The sequence below is a fragment of the Budorcas taxicolor genome, chromosome 8 (assembly GCF_023091745.1).
Source record: "Budorcas taxicolor isolate Tak-1 chromosome 8, Takin1.1, whole genome shotgun sequence".
In the NCBI taxonomy this organism is placed as follows: domain Eukaryota; kingdom Metazoa; phylum Chordata; class Mammalia; order Artiodactyla; family Bovidae; genus Budorcas; species Budorcas taxicolor.
In genome coordinates this window covers 79499797-79521155 of record NC_068917.1, presented here as the reverse complement: position 1 = coordinate 79521155, position 21359 = coordinate 79499797, and the positions used below count along the sequence as shown (strand labels likewise).

Below are 21359 nucleotides of genomic sequence, written 5' to 3'. Positions count from 1 at the left end.
AGGACTTTAAGGATATCATCCCAGATGTTGCCTGATTTGACCTGACCAAGGCCTGGGAAGGTGGAAGGAGACTCTGGCAGGAATTAAGAAGGAAGACTATCAGAGCGCAAAGACTTAAGACTCAGCAGGGGTTCATAAGTTGCCACGCATTCAAGCAGAGGAATGGGTTTTCAACCTCTGACCTCAGATACCTGTGGATGACAAGATTATAAGAGCTAACATTTGTTGAGCCGTTAGCGTGTTGAGTTTTTATCTCAGCACTTTGCATGTGCTATATATCAGTTCCACAAGCTTATGAGGCAGGCAGCCACCCCATTTTATAGAAGAGAAAAATGTTTAGCCTGAGCTGACTCCAGTGGTGGGGAGTGGAGAGAGAGTCCTACCAGAGATGGTAAGTGGCATTGCAGGATTGAGGAAATATTTGGTTAACATCTGTTTTTGCACCACTGCAAACGTTTTTTGCCTGTCCCTTCTTCCCGGGTCTTAGTGGCTGGGCAGGGGTGTGGGCAGGGCCAGGTGGGGAGCAGCTTGGGTGGGTGAGTTGTTTGAGCTTGCTGTGTCCCTGAGGGCCACCAGAGGGCAGTACTGGTTCACACCACAGCCTCCTTGCGACCATTCTTGGCAAGACTGGAGCCCTGATTCTCAGTCCTACCAGACTCCTTTTTTAGAAAAACAAAACTATTTTCTAATGCCCCCTTTACCATCTTGAAGTGAAATTGACTCCTCTGAATAGGAGGGAAAAAAAGGAAAGTAATATGTAATAAACTGGTGGGGTTCAGTAATATGATGCTTGGACATGGCTACTCTAGATGAACACCATTGAGTTAGTTCGATGCTTTGCCCATCAGATCACTGAGAATGAACAATTACAAACGCAGCTGGATATAGCTTGTTGTGTCTGACAGAAATTCACTCTGATTTTCTGAAAAGATAAATCATTCTTAGTAAGGTTAAAAATAAAATAGGATACAAATGTCCCTTTATTGCATTCTTGGAAATTTCAGTGTGTATTAAAACTGCAAAGAACAAAACCGCTTTTACTTATGTATAAAACAGAGTTAGCTTCAGTGCTTCTTTAAACAGCCTTAGCCTTTTTCATTTGATCCTATGTGAAGGTTTGGCCTCCCCAGGTGGTGCTAGCAGTAAAGAATCTGCCTGCCAATGCAGGAGACGAAAGAGACATGGGTTTGATCCCTGGGTTGAGAGGATTTCCTGGAGGAGGGCATGGCAACGCACTCCAGTATTCTTGCCTGGAGAATCCCATGGACAGAGGAGCCTGGAGGGTTACAGAGTTGGACACGACTGAAGTGACTTAGCATGCACGCAAGAAGATCCAGGAGGATATTTGAAAATCAATTATTTCTTGTGAAGAACTGCCTTCCCTGAGAACTCTAGCTGGTACTAGAGAATATGAGATGCCCTATCTTTCCACCCCAACTTGGGCTCCCCGAGAGCCAGGGCTTTGTGTTACAGGTGCTCAAGCCCTCCAGAGTGCTCCTCAGAGTACTCACTGAGTACACGGAACTGATTGAGTCCTTTCTCTATAGCTGGGGGTGACTCTCGTCCAGCCTGAGTATATTGGCTGGACAGTTTAAGGGCCTAGACCTTGAGTATGAATGCTGATGTAAACTGAAGCCAGGCAAGAGGTGCCCCAAATAGTCCGTCAGGAAAATCCATGGCTCTACATTTTCTTAGGCAAGACTCATCCAAAAAGGGCCCTTTCATTCCGCTGGCACCCCATGCATATATTTCGTTTGTGGTTCCTGAGACAAAAAAAAAAGCATATTCTTGTGAAAGAAAACAGGGAATTGGTTCCAAAACTCACTTTCTGGCCAGAACCAACCAAGGCCTGTAAAGCAGCTGGGTCTTGTGGCCCTGATTAGAGGGATAAGAATGCTTCTTCCTGGAGCCCTGTCAGGGAAGTGCTCAAACCCAGCCCACGCTGGCCACATTGCACCTTTCCCCACTGGCACCTGGTAAGCTGCATGCCAGCGACATATGAGCACCTCTAAGCCCCCCATCGCCTCGCCTGACCCGGCTGCCACTGGCATAACGCCACCTGCTGGCACATTTTCCTGTCAGGTTTTGGCCACAGCGGCTCCTCCCTCACCTGCCTAGTGTCCACCACGGACAGCTTTTATAGCAGGAAGGTGGGCAGGTTAACACAAGCCTGGTCTCACAAGAGTCTCTGTAAAGTGGAGTGGGGACTGGGGGCAGACAGTCCTGTACTTCATTCATTCAAATTCCACCTTTGCAGTTTTTTTAAAAAATCCATGAACTGTATGTGTTTTTTATTTACTTTGAAATGGCCCAAAGAGAGGATGAAGAGGTGCGTGGTGTAACGGAACTGCTGGTGAGTGCTCAATTCTGTATGCTTCTCAACTGAGACCAGTCTCCAGAGGGTGCCAAGGATAGCCAAGTTTCATTTATTTGTCCAAGTACAAGCATGATCAAGAATATTCTAAATAAGGTCAGGGTTTACAGCTTTGACTATAGGAGTTCCTCTCTGATCATTTGATTGGGTCACATGAATTTAAACAAGTGAAGCTTCATTTCAAAGTTTCCACTCCATTTCTCTGACTGTGCCACAGCATGATGATAAAAGTCTCCCAGATTCCCCCAAATCCACCTGAATAATATCTCAACACATTGTGGTTTATTCACCTTAAGAAGAATCTGGAGAGAACATGGTTTGGGATGGGAGACAGAGTTAACGCCTGATGGGTCTGGACCACTGATATAAACGATTCTCATTTCATTTTAGAGTTTCCATAATTGTAGCAATTATCTCTGAAAGATTTTTGTCCACATTGATTTGGATAAAGTTTTCTGGAGCTGATGGGGTCTCCAGAGTATCGAATTGGGACTGCAGTAACTCAGGGGGCATAAAATGGTCTTTTCTTCTGAGTAAGCGTCCAGAGATGATGTCAAATGACCCAGTCAGATGGACCACAAGGAGCTTCACCTCAACTGGCTTTTCTTCCTTCCCCAAGTCATCACACTTCAGAGGTGCATCATGTTTTCCTTGTATTAAGATGTCTCTGTACACTCTCTTCAGAGCTGAACAGGCTAAAACTACATGCTGCCCAGAGGCTACATCTCTGTTTTTAAAAAAAAAACAAAAACAAAACCTGGGGAGATGGGGAAGGGGAGATCCCAAAGAATGAAGACATTTAAAATAACTGGTGTCAAACCTAGGCTGAGGACTTCAGTCCCACTTCTCTGACAGTAGAAGGTGTTACAAATGGTGGCCAAGTATCAGGCAGTCTTGGCTTTGAGGTAAAGATCTTCCACTAGTGAGCCCTCTCAGGTGATATGTTTACTTCTCTGAGCGTCAGTTCAGTTCAGTCACTCAGTCGTGTCCAACTCTTTGCGACCCCATGGACTGCAGCACGCCAGGCCTTCCTGTCTATCACCATACTCCTGGAGTTTACTCAAACTCATGTTCATTGAGTCTGTGATGCCATCCAGCCGTCTCATCCTCTGTCGTCCCCTTCTCCTCCTGCCTTCAGTCTTTCCCAGCATCAGGGTCTTTTCCAGTGAGTCAATTCTTTCCATCAGGTGGCCAAAGTATTGGAGTTTCAGCTTCAGCATCAGTCCTTCCAGTGCATAGTCAGGACTGATTTACTTTAGGAGCATCAGTTCATCATCTGTTAAATGTGGCTACTCAAGAGTACCTGCCCACAGAACTGTGGTGGGGAAGTTTATCATGGTGCCCAGCACACAGGAAGTGCTGAGTGAGTACCAGCTCTGCCCCTGGGCTATAGGATGTGACTGAGCCAGCACCTGTGGACATGGGTGGCTGCTGGCAGGCACCTGTGTCCCCCACACGGCATGGCTCAGGCTTTCCTCACATTTCCTCCATTCCTACTCTGCAGTATGCTGGACCAATCTGGGGAAGTTACCACGCAGAGCTGGAGAAAGCAGGAAAAAAGAGAGCACCAGTCCCTCTGTTTTCAAGGTAAGCAGAAAGTGAGTAGTTTTCAGAGATGCTGAAAACTAAGAGAAAAACCTGAGTCAGAAATAGAGGTAGATTGACAAGGCACCAATAAGGGAAAACCTAGACAGCATATTATAAAGCAGAGACATTACTTTACCAACAAAGGTCTGTCTAGTCAAAGCTATGGTTTTTCCAGTAGCCATGTATGGATGTGAGAGTTGGACTATTAAGAAAGCTGAGTGTGGGAGAACTGATGCTTTTGAACTGTGGTGTTGGAGAAGACTCTTGAGAGTCACCTGGACTGCAAAGAGATCCAACCAGTCCATCCTAAAGGAAATCAGTTGTGAATATTCATTGAAAGGACTGATGCTAACACTCAAACTCCAATACTTTGGCCATCTGATGTGAAGAACTGACCCATTGGAAAAGACCCTGATGCTGGGAAAGATTGACAGTGGGAGAAGGGGACAACAGAGGATGAGATGGTTGGATGGCATCACCAATGTGATGGATGGGAGTTTGAGTACGCTCTGGGAGTTGGTGATGGACAGGGAAGCCTTGCGTCCTGCAGTTCATGGGGTCACAAGGAGTCAGACACGACTTAACGACTGAACTGTACTGAAGGGAAAACCAGTGTGGTCCAAGACCATACATGAGGATGAGCCCCCCTGACACTAAGCTGATGTATACCAGCCCTGGGCAGGAGAGGTTTGTCTTCTTAGAGCCAGGAAGGAACTAAATAAAGTGGTCAAGGATCAATGCTGGCTTGGGTACTTAGTAGAGATTTCAGTTCAGAACTGAGAACTAAGAATTCTGAAGGGGGCTGCCTTGATCTATGGCCATCGTAGACTGGAGACCCAGTGGCTGGATTGTGTCATCAGCAACAAACCAACGTACTTGAGCCTCCCAGCTCTTCTCAAGGGCATGAGTGAGAGCTTGTTAGTTCTGAGCCTGGAGGTCTGATCTCCGCTTTCCTGAGACTCTTCACTTTGGCTTCCATCACAGGTCAGAATCTTTGATCTGACAAGTCTGTTTATGTTAGAGACCCAGTTGGGTAGGAGTTCTCAAATCCTAAAACCTCAAAGCCTTAAAACCCTAAACCCCATATAAAGACAGGACTGCCAGCCATGTCTGTGCAGTGTTTTAAAAAAATGTAAACTGAATTTCTAATAAGTATAATGTCATATGGCTCACATGGTTTTAGATTTATAAAACGTGACTTCATCTTAGAAAGCAAGATTTGGAACTCACTCACTGCCACTCCTTTGTCTTCCAGGATTCCCAAGGGCCAGACCCACAGATGGGAGAAAAGGGTCGTTTGCTCAGAGGCATGCTATGGAGCTGGACAGTTTGAGATTTCAGTCCTGGTAGCGAGTTATCTGTTGATTTGCAAATGACCCCAGATCTTCCTGGTTGTCAGAGCTTAAAGTAGGAGGCAATATAAGCGGTGGCTAAGATATGGCTATAACAACATTATTATTTTATTTAGGACTTACTATATATATTAGGTACCATTCTAAGTGCTACCCACGCTTTATTCACTAATTCCTCACGACAATCTGTAAGGACTGTTGTGAGTAGGAACTATATCCCTATTTTTCAGAAAAATAAACAGGTTTATGGAAGCCAAGTTGCTGAGTAAAATTCCCAGCTAGTAATTATGAAGTTGTCTAGAAGGCTGACTCTAGAACCCAACACTCTGTGGCTGATTAAAAGTCATTGTTAGTCACCAGATGGAGGTGCATTTCATTTCTGGGATCCTTTATCATTAGTCAGTTATGATTTCAAGAGTGGTTTCCCTTACTCACTGGCTTATGGGGTCTGACGTTCTCTTACCTTCGTAAAATGTCATGCAATTTGCAGAGCCATGGAATTCTGTCCTGAAATTAAAACAAAGTGGCTTTTCTAGATATTGTTTATTTGTACAGAAACATGTTCATCATGTTCATCAATGTTAAAGTCCAGAGAAATCTCAGTGGTTTTGAGGAGGCCATGCACAGGCTGAGGAATTAAGTCACTGGGCAGTTCAGCACAGAAACATGTTCCTGGTCCAGGTGTCAGAGGTCAGAGGTTCTTTCCACGATGATAAAAATTACCCTAAAATGCCAGTATGTAACTCCCCCATGTCAATCTTCCCATTATAAATACACTTTCTTTGGTTCTGACATGTTTCTGTGTGTGTGTGTGTGCTAAGTTGCTTCGGTTGTGTTTGACTCTGTGACTGCCAGGCTCCTCTGTCCATGGGGATTCTCCAAGCAAGGATACCGAAGTGGGTTGCCATTTTCTGATACACTTACAGATCTTTTATTGTATTTGCATGATTCTTCAGGTGCTTCTGATCTCAAATGCAGAGAGTTATTCATAGAAACTCTTAAGTCAGCTGCCCCCTGGTCCTATTCTTCAAATCCTCTAAAAACAAAGCTTCTTTTGGATAGAAGTATTTTGAGAGTTTTGTATTTTTCCAGAGAAGGCAGAAGAAGTTTACATAGGACACCCTAGAGTGTTACACAAAGAAGTTCCCCTGGGGTAAATACTGATTGGCCGTAATGCATTAAAAAAAAAAAACAAAACTTTTTATTATGCGAATTTAAAACATATATGAAAAGAGACAAAATGGTACAAAACAAACCTCTCTGTACTCATAACCCAGCTTTAATGATTTTCAGCTCACAATCTGGTCTTCTATATGTCCCAACGCCCATCCTTTACTTATCATTTTGATGCATATTCAAGAAAGATGATGTCTTTATTATTTAAAGCTTTTTTTTTTTTTTTTTTTTCCGGCTGCTTTGGGTCTTCATTGTGGTGTGCAGGCTCTGAAGTTGTGGTGTGCAGGCTGGGTTGTGGTATGTGGGATCTTGGTTCTCCAAACAAGAACTGAACCCACCCCTGCATTGGGAGCATCGAGCCTTATCCACTGGACCACCAGGCAAGTCCCCATGATGCATCTTTAAAAGTCCTTGCTCTTAACATTTGATAACTACCATTTTATTTAGATTTTTGTATCTGTATAATTGAGATTGACTTGCATTTGTTTTCTTGTGTAGTCCATATTAAATTTTGGTATCAAGGTTATCCCTGCCTCCTAAAAATAAGTAGGGCAGCTTTCCTTTTTTCTCTTCTTTGAAACAGCTTGTATACAATATATTATTTTTATCGACTGAATGTTTTTATTTCCCCAAAATTCATATCCCCCATGTAAGAATATTTGGAGGTCATCAGGTTTAGATGAGGTCCTCGTGCTGGGATTAGTGCCCTTACAGGGAGAGACCCGTGAGCTGGTATATACTCTTTCTCTCCTTCTGCTGCCCTCCCCTTCAACCACCCAGTGGGGATACAGAGAACCTCCAAGCTCAGACTAAACAAGACACTGACCATGCTGGCATCTTGATCTTGGACTCTCACCCTCCAGAACTGTGATAGATACATGTCTATTGTTTAAGTCACCCAGTCTATGTTATTTTGTTACAGCAATCTGAGCTGAGTGAAACTCATCTGAAAAACTATCTGGGCCTATCTTTTATTTATTTATTTTGAGGAAAGATCTCTGATTATAGATTGAATTTATTTAATGACCATTGTATTATATTCAGATTTTTCTATTTTTAATTCAGTTTTGGTGACTGAATACTTTAGAATCAACAAGCTCATGTTTTCACTTGGTGATGGGGGAAGGGCTGAGCAGACTGTGTCCCTAAGCATTGTAATCCTCACCTGAAGAAAAGTCTTCCCTTATATACATTATACAAGTCCTCACACTTAGGTTCAGGTCCAGCTCCATGCCTCATACAGGTATCATCTCTCATCTCTACAGAAACATAAAAAATCATCCTTCCCACCCTCCTGGCTTATATGCATTCTCAAAACCTAGGAGAAGAGGTTATTTAGGTTTAATTAAATCTTGCTACTTTGATTCTGGCACCTGAGAATTTCTCATTTTGCTTTTGACCTTGGTTAAGCCCTTGGTTATATCCCCCATCCCACTCCCCTAATCTTTTCCACCAGGAGCCTTTCAAGTTCTCCAGCTCTGGGTGAGGTCTTTCAGCTCCTGAATATTTCCCCTGGGCTTAGGCTTTCCCTATTTCTTATTCAGAGTAACTAGCTCCCCAGTAAGTGAAAGTTTCATTCCACCAAGGCCATCACTCTGTGCTCAGCAAACTAAAGACCTTCTAGTTACTAGGATCCACCCTTGTCAGGAAGCAGAGAAGGATTTTGTACACACACATACTACATGCACACACACTACACGCACACTACACGCACACATGCTACACACACATACAGTTAAAGTTTTTTCATATGTATCTTTTCATAGTAAATAATATTTTTTAAAAGCACTGTGTGCTAATATTGGGTTAAGAGTCCTGGAAGTTTTATTAGTCACATAATTCTTTAAAGACTTTACCTCTGTGTACACATTACTCAGTCAGAGACCACTTAAAAGTTCAAATGCAACAGCTATAAAATCTGCAGAAGACAGAGATCAAATGACAACTATTACCTAACTTACATGAATAGTATCTTAAATAACAATAACTACATAATTCAGATACTATTACTCAAATTATAACAGCTACTACAATGTACACAGGATAGCTCAAATGTATTTAATGAAAGCCTTGTTTATGTTAGCACTTGTCTGAGTACTCAGTGGACCCAGTGTAGTTATTTCTAAACAAAGTAACAAGATGATGAGGCTTACCAGTTCTAAACTTGCAGACCATAAAGAACTTTGTGCTCTATGGGGGAGACTTACATGTTCCTGGAAAAGTGTATATGTTTAAGACTTATTCTTGCCAAGATTTTCTGACATCGTACTCAAAAACTAAATGTTCTAGAGAAGTCTGTGAGGAGAAAAGAAGTTGTAGCAGCTGTACTTATGGAACCTGAAATTGCCACCGTAACACAGTATTTTCTAGACTCAAGCCCAGATTTGGATTTCCCTTTCCTTCGTCCATTTGCAAGTATCTGTTGTGTGCTTAGGGAGACCCAGACACTATTCTGGGTCCTTTCTTTCAATACTCTACGCATGATCACCCTGAATTTAACTTCTAAGATTCCATTTGCACCCAAATTTCTAAATTCCTTTCTCTTCTGTATTCTCATTGTGAACAGCTAAGCTTTTCTACTACATTCATGAACTAATAGGGATAAAAAAGAAAACACTATCATTTATACAAAGACCTTAAAAAAAAATTTTTTTTTTTAACCTCTTGGCTATATCTTCCAAAACAGCTTCTCCAACAGAAGGCTGCAACAGAGCAGGGTGACTGGGCCTTGAAGACTCACATGTCAGCAACATGACCAGTTTCCTACCTAGGACCCAGACCTACAAAGATATGGTGCTTTCCAAACCCGCAGGAAGGGCTGCACAGGCAACTTACTTGGCAAAGTGCTGTACTAATTATTAATGGGACTAACTTCAGTGTGTGTTTTACATGTAAATAGAGGTGTCTGGCTTCGAGTTTAAGAAATGATGTCAACTTCTATAAAGTTAAGGAGTCTTACAGCATATGGGGGCCACAGTGAGGTATCTTCCTAAGCACTTGGAACAGAAGGAAAGAAGCTTGTTCTTTAAGTCTTTAAAGATCAACACTTAATAGAAAGGGACAGAGATGTCTAAACTCATCTGAAGAAGTAAAAAATGATCCTCAGGCTAGCAGTGCATCACTATGATCCAACTATGTATTTTTACACACATAAAGGAAGCACGTGAGGCTTGGGAGTGAACATCCAGGGCAGGAACACTATAGGATTAGACAGCAAAGTACTGTCCAGAGGACATGGAGTTCTGGCCTTATGACTTCAAATATCATGTTCTCATTAGCAAACATCTTTGTCTAATGGGGTGGGTGGTCTCACCATTAGAAACTTAAGCTTTAACTCTCCTACTCTTTCGATTGCATGTTCACTGAGATATCTGACTGCATTTTGGCTTCTGAAATCAGATTGATGTGTTATGGGCCACGTGGCAGTTAAATTTCTCCTTGTAAATTAATCAACTGGCATTCTGGTTTTATGTAGAAATCTTGTGAACCTGACTAGTGGGGTGCTCGTATGAGACATGAACCTGTGTTCAATGTGTTGACAGTTATCAGGGGTTGAGCCAGCAAGACAGAGCCTGACTACCCTGGTCCCATCTGGGTAGTCAGGCAGCCTTTTCCATAACGCATTCCTGTTACTGTGCATGTCTCTAGGTGAAACAAAATCCTGAGACTAGTGCTGATCTCCATTCAGCAAGAATGCTTGGTTTGGAAGAGGTAGTAGGAAGGTTGCTCAGTCATGTCCGACTGTTTGCGAGCCCATGGACTGTATAGCTTGCCAGGCTCCTCTGTCCATGGAATTCTCCAGGCAGGAATACTGGAGTGGGTTGCCATGCCCTTCTCCAACTTGGAAGGTTCAGATGGTCAAATGGTAATCACATATTCAGTATTCACATACCTGCTTAAGAGTTCAAGAAGCAATTATAATGATGCACTAGGACTGATTCACAGATGAAAACACAACAAAAAATGAGCTGTACTTCTGCATGAGTAAAATGTTCATAGTGGCTTTGGATGCACCAAGGAAGGGGGATAATTTATTTAATTCCTAGTACTTTAGCTGTCTTACCTTTCTTCTCACTAGCAGAGGAGCAACCTTGTGTTTTGTTATTTTAATTAGATTGCACAATTCCTCCAGCCCATCAGCACCAAATCTCTTTGTCCAGAGATCAATCTCTGTATTATTTTATGGCTTATGTTATTGCATTATGTTACTGCATTAAGCTGGATATTGACTTTATTAGTCATTATATTTTCTGCATGCCTGAAATATTTCACAATAAGGATGAGACAAGTGAAATAAAAAAAAAAAAAAACAGAAAACATTTGGGTAATAAACTTCCTACCCTCTGTACGGGTAAACAGAACTTTACTTTGAATCCCTGCTTTTTTATTATTTACCAGTGTCTAAATACGTGCCTTAGCTGAGAATTACGCATGTTGCTTCACTTAGTCACAATAAAATTCCTCAGAAGCTCAACCATGAAAACCAATATTAATAAATGGAAATATAAAACAGAAATAGATGCTTTCAGACATCTGCCCGATCAGGATGCATGTTGGACCAGTTTATTCACAGCACCAGTAAGGTCTGGGTCCACCAGCCACAAAATCAATGAGAGAAGGCTGGAGATAGCAATGAAGTACTTTCAATTTTATTTTACAGAAGTTTCCAAGTATTCGGTCACAGTTATTACACAGTTGGGATCCTTCCCTAGAGGGTCACAGGAGGCCACAAGGAGAGAGTTTTTCCAGAGTTGCTCCAGGTGCTATGTGAATTCCCCGGGGGGACACCAGCATTCTCATCCCTGGTCTGTGTGAAGCCAGGCACCACCTGCCTCAGGTACCCATCCAGGCCTAGATCCCTCCAAGGGATGTGCTCGCTGAGGGCTACGCCTCTCTCCTGCTCTATCACCCTCGCTTTCACCCTTTCCGTCTCCATTTAACCAACCCTGACTCATTTCTCAAAGATTGGGTGTGTGTGGAGTATCAGGGCCTTTAATACAGTAGAAAAAGTAGGGCCTTAGAGGTTAGATCCCCTTGATTCTGTGCCTTTGCTCAAGTTACTTCTCTGTGCCTCCCTTTGTTCATCTGCAAAATGGGGGAATCATGTAATTCACTGATCTGCTTTGGGATTTAAACAGGAAAAGGAGTAGACTTCATTTTAAACATTATCTTTTGGGGCTGATTTTATAGCTGCAATAAATGGCATCGGTTTCCAACTTTGAATCTGGAAAAGACCTTTAATAAATGAATTTGGTATGCAGTAGATTCTAATTACACAAATAATGAATACTTAATATGTGCAAAGCACCATATAGAGCATTGGGAATATAATATGAATGGTGTGGTTCCTGTCCTCAAGGGGGTCACAGCCTGATGATGGGTATCTATCAGTTAAACTACACTTAAGGCAGAGATGAGGGCTCCAAGGGATATACCAAGAAGGGCTCTGACTGGAGAGTAGAGGGACAGATCAATTTTAATCAGGCCCTAGGAAGACTAAATCTTCAAGGGTAAAGAGGATTTTAATGGAAACAGGGCCTGCCGAGCAGAGGGCAGGGTAAGACTGGGAGTATTAAAAATTAGAGATGGAAGAATCTAGTAAGCGGATGAGGCAGGAACTTAGCACTGCCGACCAGATGTGGGAGTTGCTATGTGAGGAGGGTGAGGAGAAACTCTCAGGAAGGATAGTCAAGACTCTGAGTGAGCTGCTAAGGAGTCTGGCCTTTACTCTCAGGTCTTAGGGAGAACTTGACACATGAGATCCAAATTTTGTATTCATGCTGGATCATGGAAAAAGCAAGAGAGTTCCAGAAAAACATCTATTTCTGCTTTATTGACTATGCCAAAGCCTTTGACTGTGTGGATCACAATAAACTGTGGAAAATTCTGAAAGAGATGGAATACCAGACCACCTGACCTGCCTCTTGAGAAATCTGTATGCGGGTCAGGAAGCAACAGTTAGAACTGGACATGGAACAACAGACTGGTTCCAAATAGGAAAAGGAATACGTCAAGGCTGTATATTGTGACCCTGCTTATTTAACTTATATGCAGATTACATCATGAGAAACGCTGGGCTAGAGGAAGCACAAGCTGGAATCAATATTGCTGGGAGAAATATCAATAACCTCAGATATGCAGATGACACCACCCTTATGGCAGAAAGTGAAGTGAAGCTAAAAAGCCTCTTGATGAAAGTGAAAGAGGAGAGCGAAAAAGTTGGCCTAAAGCTCAACATTCAGAAAACAAAGATCATGGCATGCAGTCCCATCACTTCATGGCAAATAGATGGGGAAACAGTGGAAACAGTGTCAGACTTTATTTTGGGGGGCTCCAAAATCACTGCAGATGGTGACTGCAGCCATGAAATTAAAAGACGCTTACTCCTTGGAAGAAAAGTTATGACCAACCTAGATAGCATATTCAAAAGCAGAGACATTACCTTGCCGACTAAGGTCCATCTAGTCAAGGCTATGGTTTTTCCTGTGGTCATGTATGGATGTGAGAGTTGGACTGTGAGGAAGGCTGAGAGCCGAAGAATTGATGCTTTCGAACTGTGGTGTTAGAGAAGACTCTTGAGAGTCCCTTGGACTACAAGGAGATCCAACCAGTCCATTCTGAAGGAGATCAGTCCTGGGTGTTCTTTGGAAGGAATGATGCTAAAGCTGAAACTCCAGTACTTTGGCCACCTCATGAGAAGAGTTGACTCACTGGGAAAAACTCTGATGCTGGGAGGGATTGGGGGCAGGAGGAGAAGGGGACGACCGAGGATGAGATGGCTGGATGGCATCACGGACTCGACGGACGTGAGTCTGAGTGAACTCTGGGAGATGGTGATGGACAGGGAGGCCTGGCGTGCTGCGATTCATGGGGTCGCAAAGAGTCGGACACGACTGAGTGACTGAACTGAACTGAACTGAACTGAATGTTGGTGAAGAAAGGGGATGACTAAGATTTTCTCTTCAGGGAGCCAGAAACTGAGGCCACACAGAGATACTAGACCAAACTCACTGAATTCTGTGTGTAAATACTACAGATAATATCATAATTAGTGAAGTCAAACACAGAAAGTCTTAGAGGAAAGAGAGGAGGAAACAACATAATCCAAATGAGCATCCAAGTTTACTGGACTGCTATTCTAGGTCCCTTCATTCCTGATAGTCCCTACATGCAGGGGTAGAGGTGCAGTGTACCCTGAGCCCCCAGCCCAGGGCTTAAACACTGAGGGCTAAATCAGAGCATCATGAGGACAGAGAATGCTTCCTTGGCCTACCTAGAAAAAGAAAGTGTCTTCTGGAAGGGGATGACAATTAAAGGGCAGGTGCTCAGAGGAACAGATGGAAGAGGAGTGTGTGCAGCATTGCTGGGGGAGGTGGAGAGAGGGCAAGGAAAGTGGGAGGGGAGCAGTGGAGGTGAGGGACCGGTTTTATCTGGTGCAAAAGTGAACCTAAGCCCAGAGGGGAAAAAATGCATATAAACAAAATATATACCCTCAAAAGATGGGTATACATATCAAATTCAATTAGTAGGTATTTTTGGAAAATGAAACCAAGGGTGATATATTCTGTGAAAGAATTTGTAGGCATTGGTCAAATGTCTTATACAGGGTAAGTATTTTATTTGTAATCAGGAACAGAACTGTCCAAAACCTCTCTTTTAAATCGACTATCAGGTTGAAGTCTGCTCAAGTGTCACCCCATGGGCTGCCAGAGCATGGACCCGGCACATCAGGGAGACTCACAGACAGCTTGGAAATCATCATCTCATCATGGTAACTACGCATCCCTGCCTGGGTGGCGTATCTTTCTCCACCAGCGCTGTCCAACAGAGCTTCCTGCCCTGATGGAAATGTTCCCTACCTGCGCCGTCTGGATTAGCAGCCATCAGCCACATGTGGCTTTTGAACACTTGAAGTATGGCAGTGCAATCCCAGAACTGGAGTTTACATTTAATTGAAATAGCCTTAAGGTGCCCTTGGTATATTCAGCTCAGGTTATCTTCAAATCTTAGCCTTCTGAGTACAATGTGTGTGTCTGTGTGTGTGTTAGTCACTCAGTTGTGTCTGACTCTTGGTGACCTCGTGGACCTCCCCAAACCATCCTGAGAATCTCCCCCAAGGTATACCATTACCTCTGCCTCTAACAGTCTACCTGAAGCTCAGCACAGTATCCTCTGGGGGACGGGGGCCTGCGGGCTGGTTGCCAGGGCAATGAGGTCGTGGTGCCAGCTCAGCTGTGACCCACACCTTCGCTCATAGACTCCCTGGGCTCTCATCAAAAACGTTAGCCATCTGCTGTTTCACTGCATTCCTCTCTGCTTCACTCTAATGTCAGGCAAACTTGTATAGCTTCCTCTGAATATATTTAGTAACTCATTATGTTTCTTCCAGTAATTGATAACCTTTTTTTCTGTACAATAAATTCCTCTTCTCAATTCTCCTCAGCCTCCAGCCCCATCAATACTGCTCACTTAACAAGACTCACTTGTGAATAAGAGGAACGATGCTTAAATGCCATTATAAAAATCTGTCCATTTGGGGTTGCTTTACTTTGTTAATTTTGTACTCAGCAAGAGGAAAAAGAAAATAACCCTAGCACGGTCACACTTTACACACTCCACAGAAATGTGTTACATGTATGCATATATAGATACGGTATTAACACCAATAGTAAGTGATATTCACTGAATGCTTCAGGTATGTCTCTGTGCACTTTTCATTTTATCTAATCCTCTCAAGGACCCAATAAAATAGATCCTGTCACCATTCCTACTTCACAGGAGGAAAATGAGGCAAAGAGAGACCAAGCCATTTGCCAAAAGTCACACAAGCTCAGTGGTGGGGCCAGGTTATCTGCATTATGTTTACTATCTCTAGTACAGTACCATTGTTACGTTTAAGTCGTTACTCTGTGTCTGCTTTTGGCTGCTCTCCTCTCACCTTCTAAAGTCAAATGTTGTAAACTTAAATTTTGATGGTTTAAACTTGGGGAGCACTTCCTGAAACAAACAGAAACCCTCAGAGTGCTCTAGAATTAGACCTAATATGGGTTAGTGACTCCAGTCCTTCAAGGCTGAACAAAGAGAAGAAAGTGGAGCACAAACTGGGGGAGCTGAGTTCATGAAAGTACAAACACCAGTGTTGCTCTTTGGCCAGTTCCATCCCAGTACCGGTCCTTTGGACACGCTTGCCTGGGGCCCCTGCTGCCAGCTGCTCTGTGGACCCACCCTAGGCCCTGCCCTCAGTCTCTCCTGGGTTACAGCTAGTTCTATGAATCCCCAGTTTGTGACCCTGGTTTGAGAAAGACCCTCTAGAAAAGGCCCTCACAACAGTGCATAAAGGAATGAGATGTCAGGCCATTCATTCTTTCACTTATTCTTTCATTCACAAATTTGCCACAAATATTTTCTGATATACACTGTGTGTCAGGCTCTAGGGATATATAATGGTTAACAGAAATGGCCACAATGCCTGTCCTTTTGGAGGTGAAATCTAGTTACAGCAACAAATATTAATCGAATTCTCACACCATCAAATGGCCATGTTACAACTGGGACATGGATGATAAGGAATATGCTGCCCTGAGAGTTCATTAGAGGAGGTTTTATCTAGAAGTCAGGGCGAGCTTCCCTGAAGAAGGGACACAGGTGCTGAGACGTGATGCATGAGCAGGTAACTGAGAAGAGTGGGGAGGCGCATCCCTCACAGTGGGAAAAGCAGACACAAAGGTCCTGGGGGAGGAGCATGGCAGCAGAGCCACTGCAAAGGGCAAGGATGGCTCCAGTGGAGATGGGGGTAGGAGAGTGGGGGTGGGATGTGGGAGGGTGGGGTGAAGCCAAAGAGACTGGAGTTGGGCACTGCCAACTTGGCCTGACCATGTACGTGTAGGAGTTTATGTGTCTGGTCTTGACGCTGAGATAATGGGAAACCTCCAGAGGGCTATTTGAGTTTGCAAAGATCACTCTAGCTTTGGGGTGGGCACCAGGGCCTGGAGAGGGTAGGCTGGTAGGTCCTGGGAAGAAAAGGTGAACTTCCACACGTATGAGCCACACAGGAGCCTGTGCCCTCTCAGGAATTACACTCTGCCGATTCAAATCCCTCAACGAAGTGTTCTGGCAGATCCTGCCAAGCTGGGGCTGATGGTAGCATCAGTCCTGATGCCAGTTTAGAGTTTAGACAGGAGTTCGGGGCCATAGCTAACATACATGGCAGGACTGCTGTGTGCCTGGCTTCTGGAGCACTGTCTTGAGTGCGTGACTTAGGAACTCTACTGCACCAAGTGCTGCAGGCATCTTCACCTGCATCACTCGGCTGGGACATCTGTGTTGGAAATAAAAACAGACAGTGCACCTTACCTTGTCATTCAGCGCTATCCCTTTCTGCATCTTCATTCGATTTTCCTCTGGGTGGTAGTCATCTGCATCGTAGAATTTCCATCCTAGCTTTAAGAACAAAGTGAAAGAGGGTACGTAGCATGTCATGCGGCCCATGTGATGGGCACCGTGGGTTCCCAACACTAACAGCAGGTGCAGAAACAACCCGGCCACCCTCTTTCCCACCGGCAGCCACACAGACCATCCCTCCTCCACCCAGGTGTAGGAGCAGGGAGGTCTGTAAGGATGCTTCACTAATCCCGCCCCCTGGGTTGCTGCAGCTGTTTTTTTTTCATTCATCATTATTTTCCACGACCAAGGAGAGAAACAAAATTGCTCCAAGGGGTTTCAAGCTTTGTGGAGGTGTCTGCGGTGAGTTTACAAACCACACAGGCCAGAAGCAACGAGATAAGATGAGACTTGCAAGTGGGAGGTGTTAGCACAGGTTACCTCAGATGCCAGCAGGGCGCCCACGGTGGATCTGTGGAGAGGACACAGATGCCATGTGACTACCCTTCCCCCATCTGCCTCTTCCATCCAAGGAGCCATGGGAAGCACACGGCTGCCCCACCAATATTAAACACCAACAACTTACAATATTGAAACTGAGACACATGCTCCTCACCCTGGAGTCTAGAGAATGGCTTTAGTTTTCTCCAGGAATTTAAATAATTATCCATTTTTCACTAAAATTTCCCCCAAAAGCAATACATAAGATCTCATTAAACTAAGTTTTTTTTTTGTCTCTTAAGTTTTTGGTCCCTGTTTTGTAGATAATTATTTTTTGAAAAAGAACAGGATGAGATGGTTGGATAGCATCGTGGACTCAATGGACATGAATCTGAGCAAACTAGGAGGTAGTGAAGGTCGCAAGGAGTCAGACATGACTTAGTGACTGTCACGTCCAGTCACTACATAGACAACAACTGAATAAAGTAATAAATTCTACTGAGGATACTGGAGGCAGGGGTCTGACAGGGAATTTAACCTCTAAGCACCCACACAAGGTTCACGGAGCTCATAAAAGCATTAGAACATTGGGACTTAAAAGGGACACATGCTTCAAATAAAGGACTTGGAGAATTACCAGCATTCATTATTAAGTATGGGAGTTGAATGCTTTCTGTTCAAACTCTAACAACTACAGGTAAGTGAAGAGGGTTTGGGTCCCAGAGCTTGAGATCTGGCCACAGTCTCCATTCTGCCACTAAATGACTATGCCCACCCTGTCCTCTAAACCTCAGTTTTCTCACCGGTAAAACAAGGGAACTGAGCTACATTTATCCATTCACGTTCTCATTTCATTCAGCCAATATTTAATGAGCACCTACTAGCTCCCAAGACATAATGCTCAGCCCACTGAGACTGGTTTCAGCCATCTTGAGGTTTATGGCTAGTGCAGTGGGGGTAGGGATGGAGGCTGGCAGGCGATGAGTTAGAAATGAAGCCTCCTCTTGCTCTCAACTTCTGAAATATTACCCAAATGCCAATCACTGACATAAAACCTTCAGGATTTTTTTTATTTTTTTATTGTACCCTCCTACTAGTTCATCATGCCTTCTCACCTAAGTTGTACATGCTACTTTTAGAATTATCTATGTGTTACTTTTATTTAATTGCTTCACTGTTTAAACAAATGTGTTAAAGAAGGAAATTCTTTCCGTCCCTTGTACAGGAAGCCATCCTCACTTGCCTTAAGTAGGAGGTCACTGAAAAGATGCACACAATGAAAACAAAACTTTATGAAGAAATTCTATACTGTTAATTACCAAGGGTTCTCTCTTTTGTTAAGAAAGTATCCGGAAGGTGTTAAAAAGACACACTGAGACCGCCTCCCTAAAGTGACCACAGGGTTGAGAGAACTAGAACCGCTCCCATTATGTTTACTCCAGTGGAGGCTGCATAGGCTGATATGTTGCAGCCTGCTGGTGATTAAACTGTCCCAGCCAAACTCCAGGGCTGGAGAAACCAGTGCTGTGTACAACAGAAATCACACTGAAGACCAAGTTAGACTAGCCAGGAATGAATATGTCAGCCACCAGTCACAATTTAAAACAAGAGCTAACTAGACTAGGGTGTAGATGGGCAGAAAGGAGATAGAAGGAAACTGAAAAACCATTCTCTACCACTCTAACCAAACTTCTTAACCAGGGGACATGGTTTGAAGATGAACCAAGGACCCTCAGTAGAAATAAAGCACAGTGCTCGCCTCACAGGAGACTGGTCAGAGTGGAGCATTACAAACCAGTTTGGCACCCAAATGCCACAGTAATTTTTGTAAAGCTAAACCTACCTACCTACCTGGAGCAAGGAGTCTTGGAAATACACTGGACCGCATGGGCAGTTCCAGATTCAGAACATTCTAGAAGGGTGAAAAGCCTTTGGAGGTTGTGAAACTTCAGTTGTCTTTTGCTGCCTCTGGTTTAAGGCTGCCTGTCTTTTCTGATAAAGGGCACTGCTGGACTTTGGACTAAGCGGGAAGCCAAAGGCTTCCTCGGCACCCCCAAGTTGGCCAGACTGGCCTGGCCAGGGGCTCTGTGGTGTGGAATGCTCTTCCTTCCTCACAAACCTGGAGCACTCTTCATCTTTAATACTCCATACTTCTAGTTGAATGGGGGACACAGTAGGTTAGATAGTTACATTCACTTTCTAAACTCTAATGAGAAAAGTCCAAGGCCAGGAAGGAGGGAGCTATGTTCAGCCTGACAAATGTCTCTAGGTGCTTGCGAGGAGGTTTGCCCGTTCTCCGTGGTCCCTTGCTCTCCTGCACGCTGTTCTGACTTGAGGCCCCCAACAACCTGCCCGGGCCGCTGCAGGGGCCAAGCAGAACCCGTTACCCCAGCAGGCGCCTCTGCCTAAATTCAGAGATGCAGAGCCCGAGTCTGGGATGTGGCCCCGGGCCAGGCGCTCCCGGAGCGAGCAGGTTGGCAAGTGGGGAGAGGGAGCAAGGTGCTCTGGGCCTATTTCCTCATCGGCAAAGGGAAAGGAAGGGGGCTCCCCAGGGAACTCCAGTCGCCACGGGCCCAAAACGGCGGCAGGTCTGGCCTCCGCCGCGCGCCGCCTCCCCATTGCGCCTCCCGAACCTGGCCCCCAGCACCTACTTCCCCGAGCCGCTCACGCCCATCACCAGCAGCGCGTTGGGCGCCGCCATCGCCCCCAATCCGGTTCCTTCCCTCCGCCTTCCGGAGCCCGTCCGCCCCGCCTTCCCAGCCGCGGAGGGCGGAGCCGCCCGTGACCCCGCCCCGCCCGCGGACCGGACCGCGAGGGACTCCCGGGCCCCCCGGGGCCCCCGTCGGGACCCCGCCCCAATGCGCCTGGTCCCCACCGGCGTCGAGACCTGCCTCACCCCGCGCCCCTTCCCTGTCGAGACACGCCCCTGGCCCAGACTCCGCCCCCAGGCGCTCCGCCCGCCGCAGCGCCGCGGAGACCCGCACACGCGGCGCCCCACCGCTTCCCCTTCTCCCGCCTCCGTCCCTTCCCCGCCGCGCCTTGCTCCCCTCGCCTCTGTGCGGTAAGTGGAGCCCGCCGCAGGCAGGGGAGCGGGCCCCGCGTCCCTCCATCTGCGGTCCTCTTCGCCTAGCCTCTCTCCATCGCCCTTACAGGCCGGACCCTCCTCCTCCACCACCAATGAGCTTTAGGAAGAGCTTTAGTTTATTTTTTAATGTAAAAGTAATAAGCAGAAAATAACACTTTACCACACCACGCAGCAGCAAGCATCAGTTCCCCCGTCCTGTATAGATAAACGGGTAGGAATATTGTTTGAAATTAGGATCGTGCTGTACACAGCGTTTTGTAACCTAGCATTTTGTCACAATAATACAAGGCAGATTTCTTTTGATGTCAAATATAGAGTGGGCCATACCGGCACATGTTATTATGGCTCTGCTATTTAATCTGCTTCCTGTTCTCGGGTAAATTACTTAAGCGGAAGAAGCACCCCCTTTAAAGGACCCTTTTGCTTTAAAGCAATGTGTTAATTATGTGCCATTTAAAATGTTTGATTAAAAGAACATCCAACGACATTCTGCCCAACTTCCTTTGTTTCCCAAGTTCATACTACTCTGTGTTTTTGAAAACAATGAAGCTGACATAAAAGCATTTAATCAATATGTCGATTACCTCTGCACTGCCTTTTTTTCTTAGCCCAAGTGGGTGACATTTCGATGTTCCTGGATAGAGTTTGTACAGATGAAGTACCTGAGACCTGGAGAGACAGGTGACTTGTGTAAGGGCTTACAGTTCAGTTATGCTTGAGGAACACTTTTTGAGCATCTACCATCCACAGAATTCCAAAGGTGAACATCGTAATTCTCCAGGTGCTCCCTGGCAGGTAGGGGGGGAAATAGATGTGTAAGCACAGGTGTGACTTGTGCTCTGCTTTACCAGCTCAGGTAAAAAAAAAGTGTTCACATTTCTCTCAAAGTTCAAATCAGAGCGATCAGCAGAAAGTCTGGTTCTTCTCCCCAGATATCCAACCCAAGACATGTCCACGGACCTCA

General features: G+C 44.9%; 1 protein-coding gene across 1 annotated transcript; it reads right to left on the bottom strand.

Moving 5' to 3' along the window:
• Positions 1–2755: 2755 nt before the first annotated feature.
• On the bottom strand, positions 2756–20011 carry IDNK (IDNK gluconokinase). The gene is made up of 5 exons (XM_052645361.1): positions 19962–20011; positions 17311–17341; positions 16843–16929; positions 5777–5820; positions 2756–3101 (listed from the first exon to the last, which is right to left on the bottom strand). The coding sequence occupies exons 1-5, from the start codon at positions 20009–20011 to the stop codon at positions 2756–2758; spliced, it is 558 nt and encodes a 185-aa protein (XP_052501321.1).
• Between the last annotated feature and the right edge of the window lie 1348 nt (positions 20012–21359).

Coding starts and splice junctions, on each gene's coding strand:
- IDNK (XM_052645361.1), bottom strand. CDS start 20,011: ATGGCGGCGCCCAACGCGCTGCTGGTGATGGGCGTGAGCGGCTCGGGG. Junction 16,930..17,310: donor GCGCCCTGCTGGCATCTGAG/GTAACCTGTGCT, acceptor TTGTTCTTAAAG/CTAGGATGGAAATTCTACGA. Junction 3,102..5,776: donor TTGCATGACATTTTACGAAG/GTAAGAGAACGT, acceptor TTTTAAAAACAG/AGATGTAGCCTCTGGGCAGC.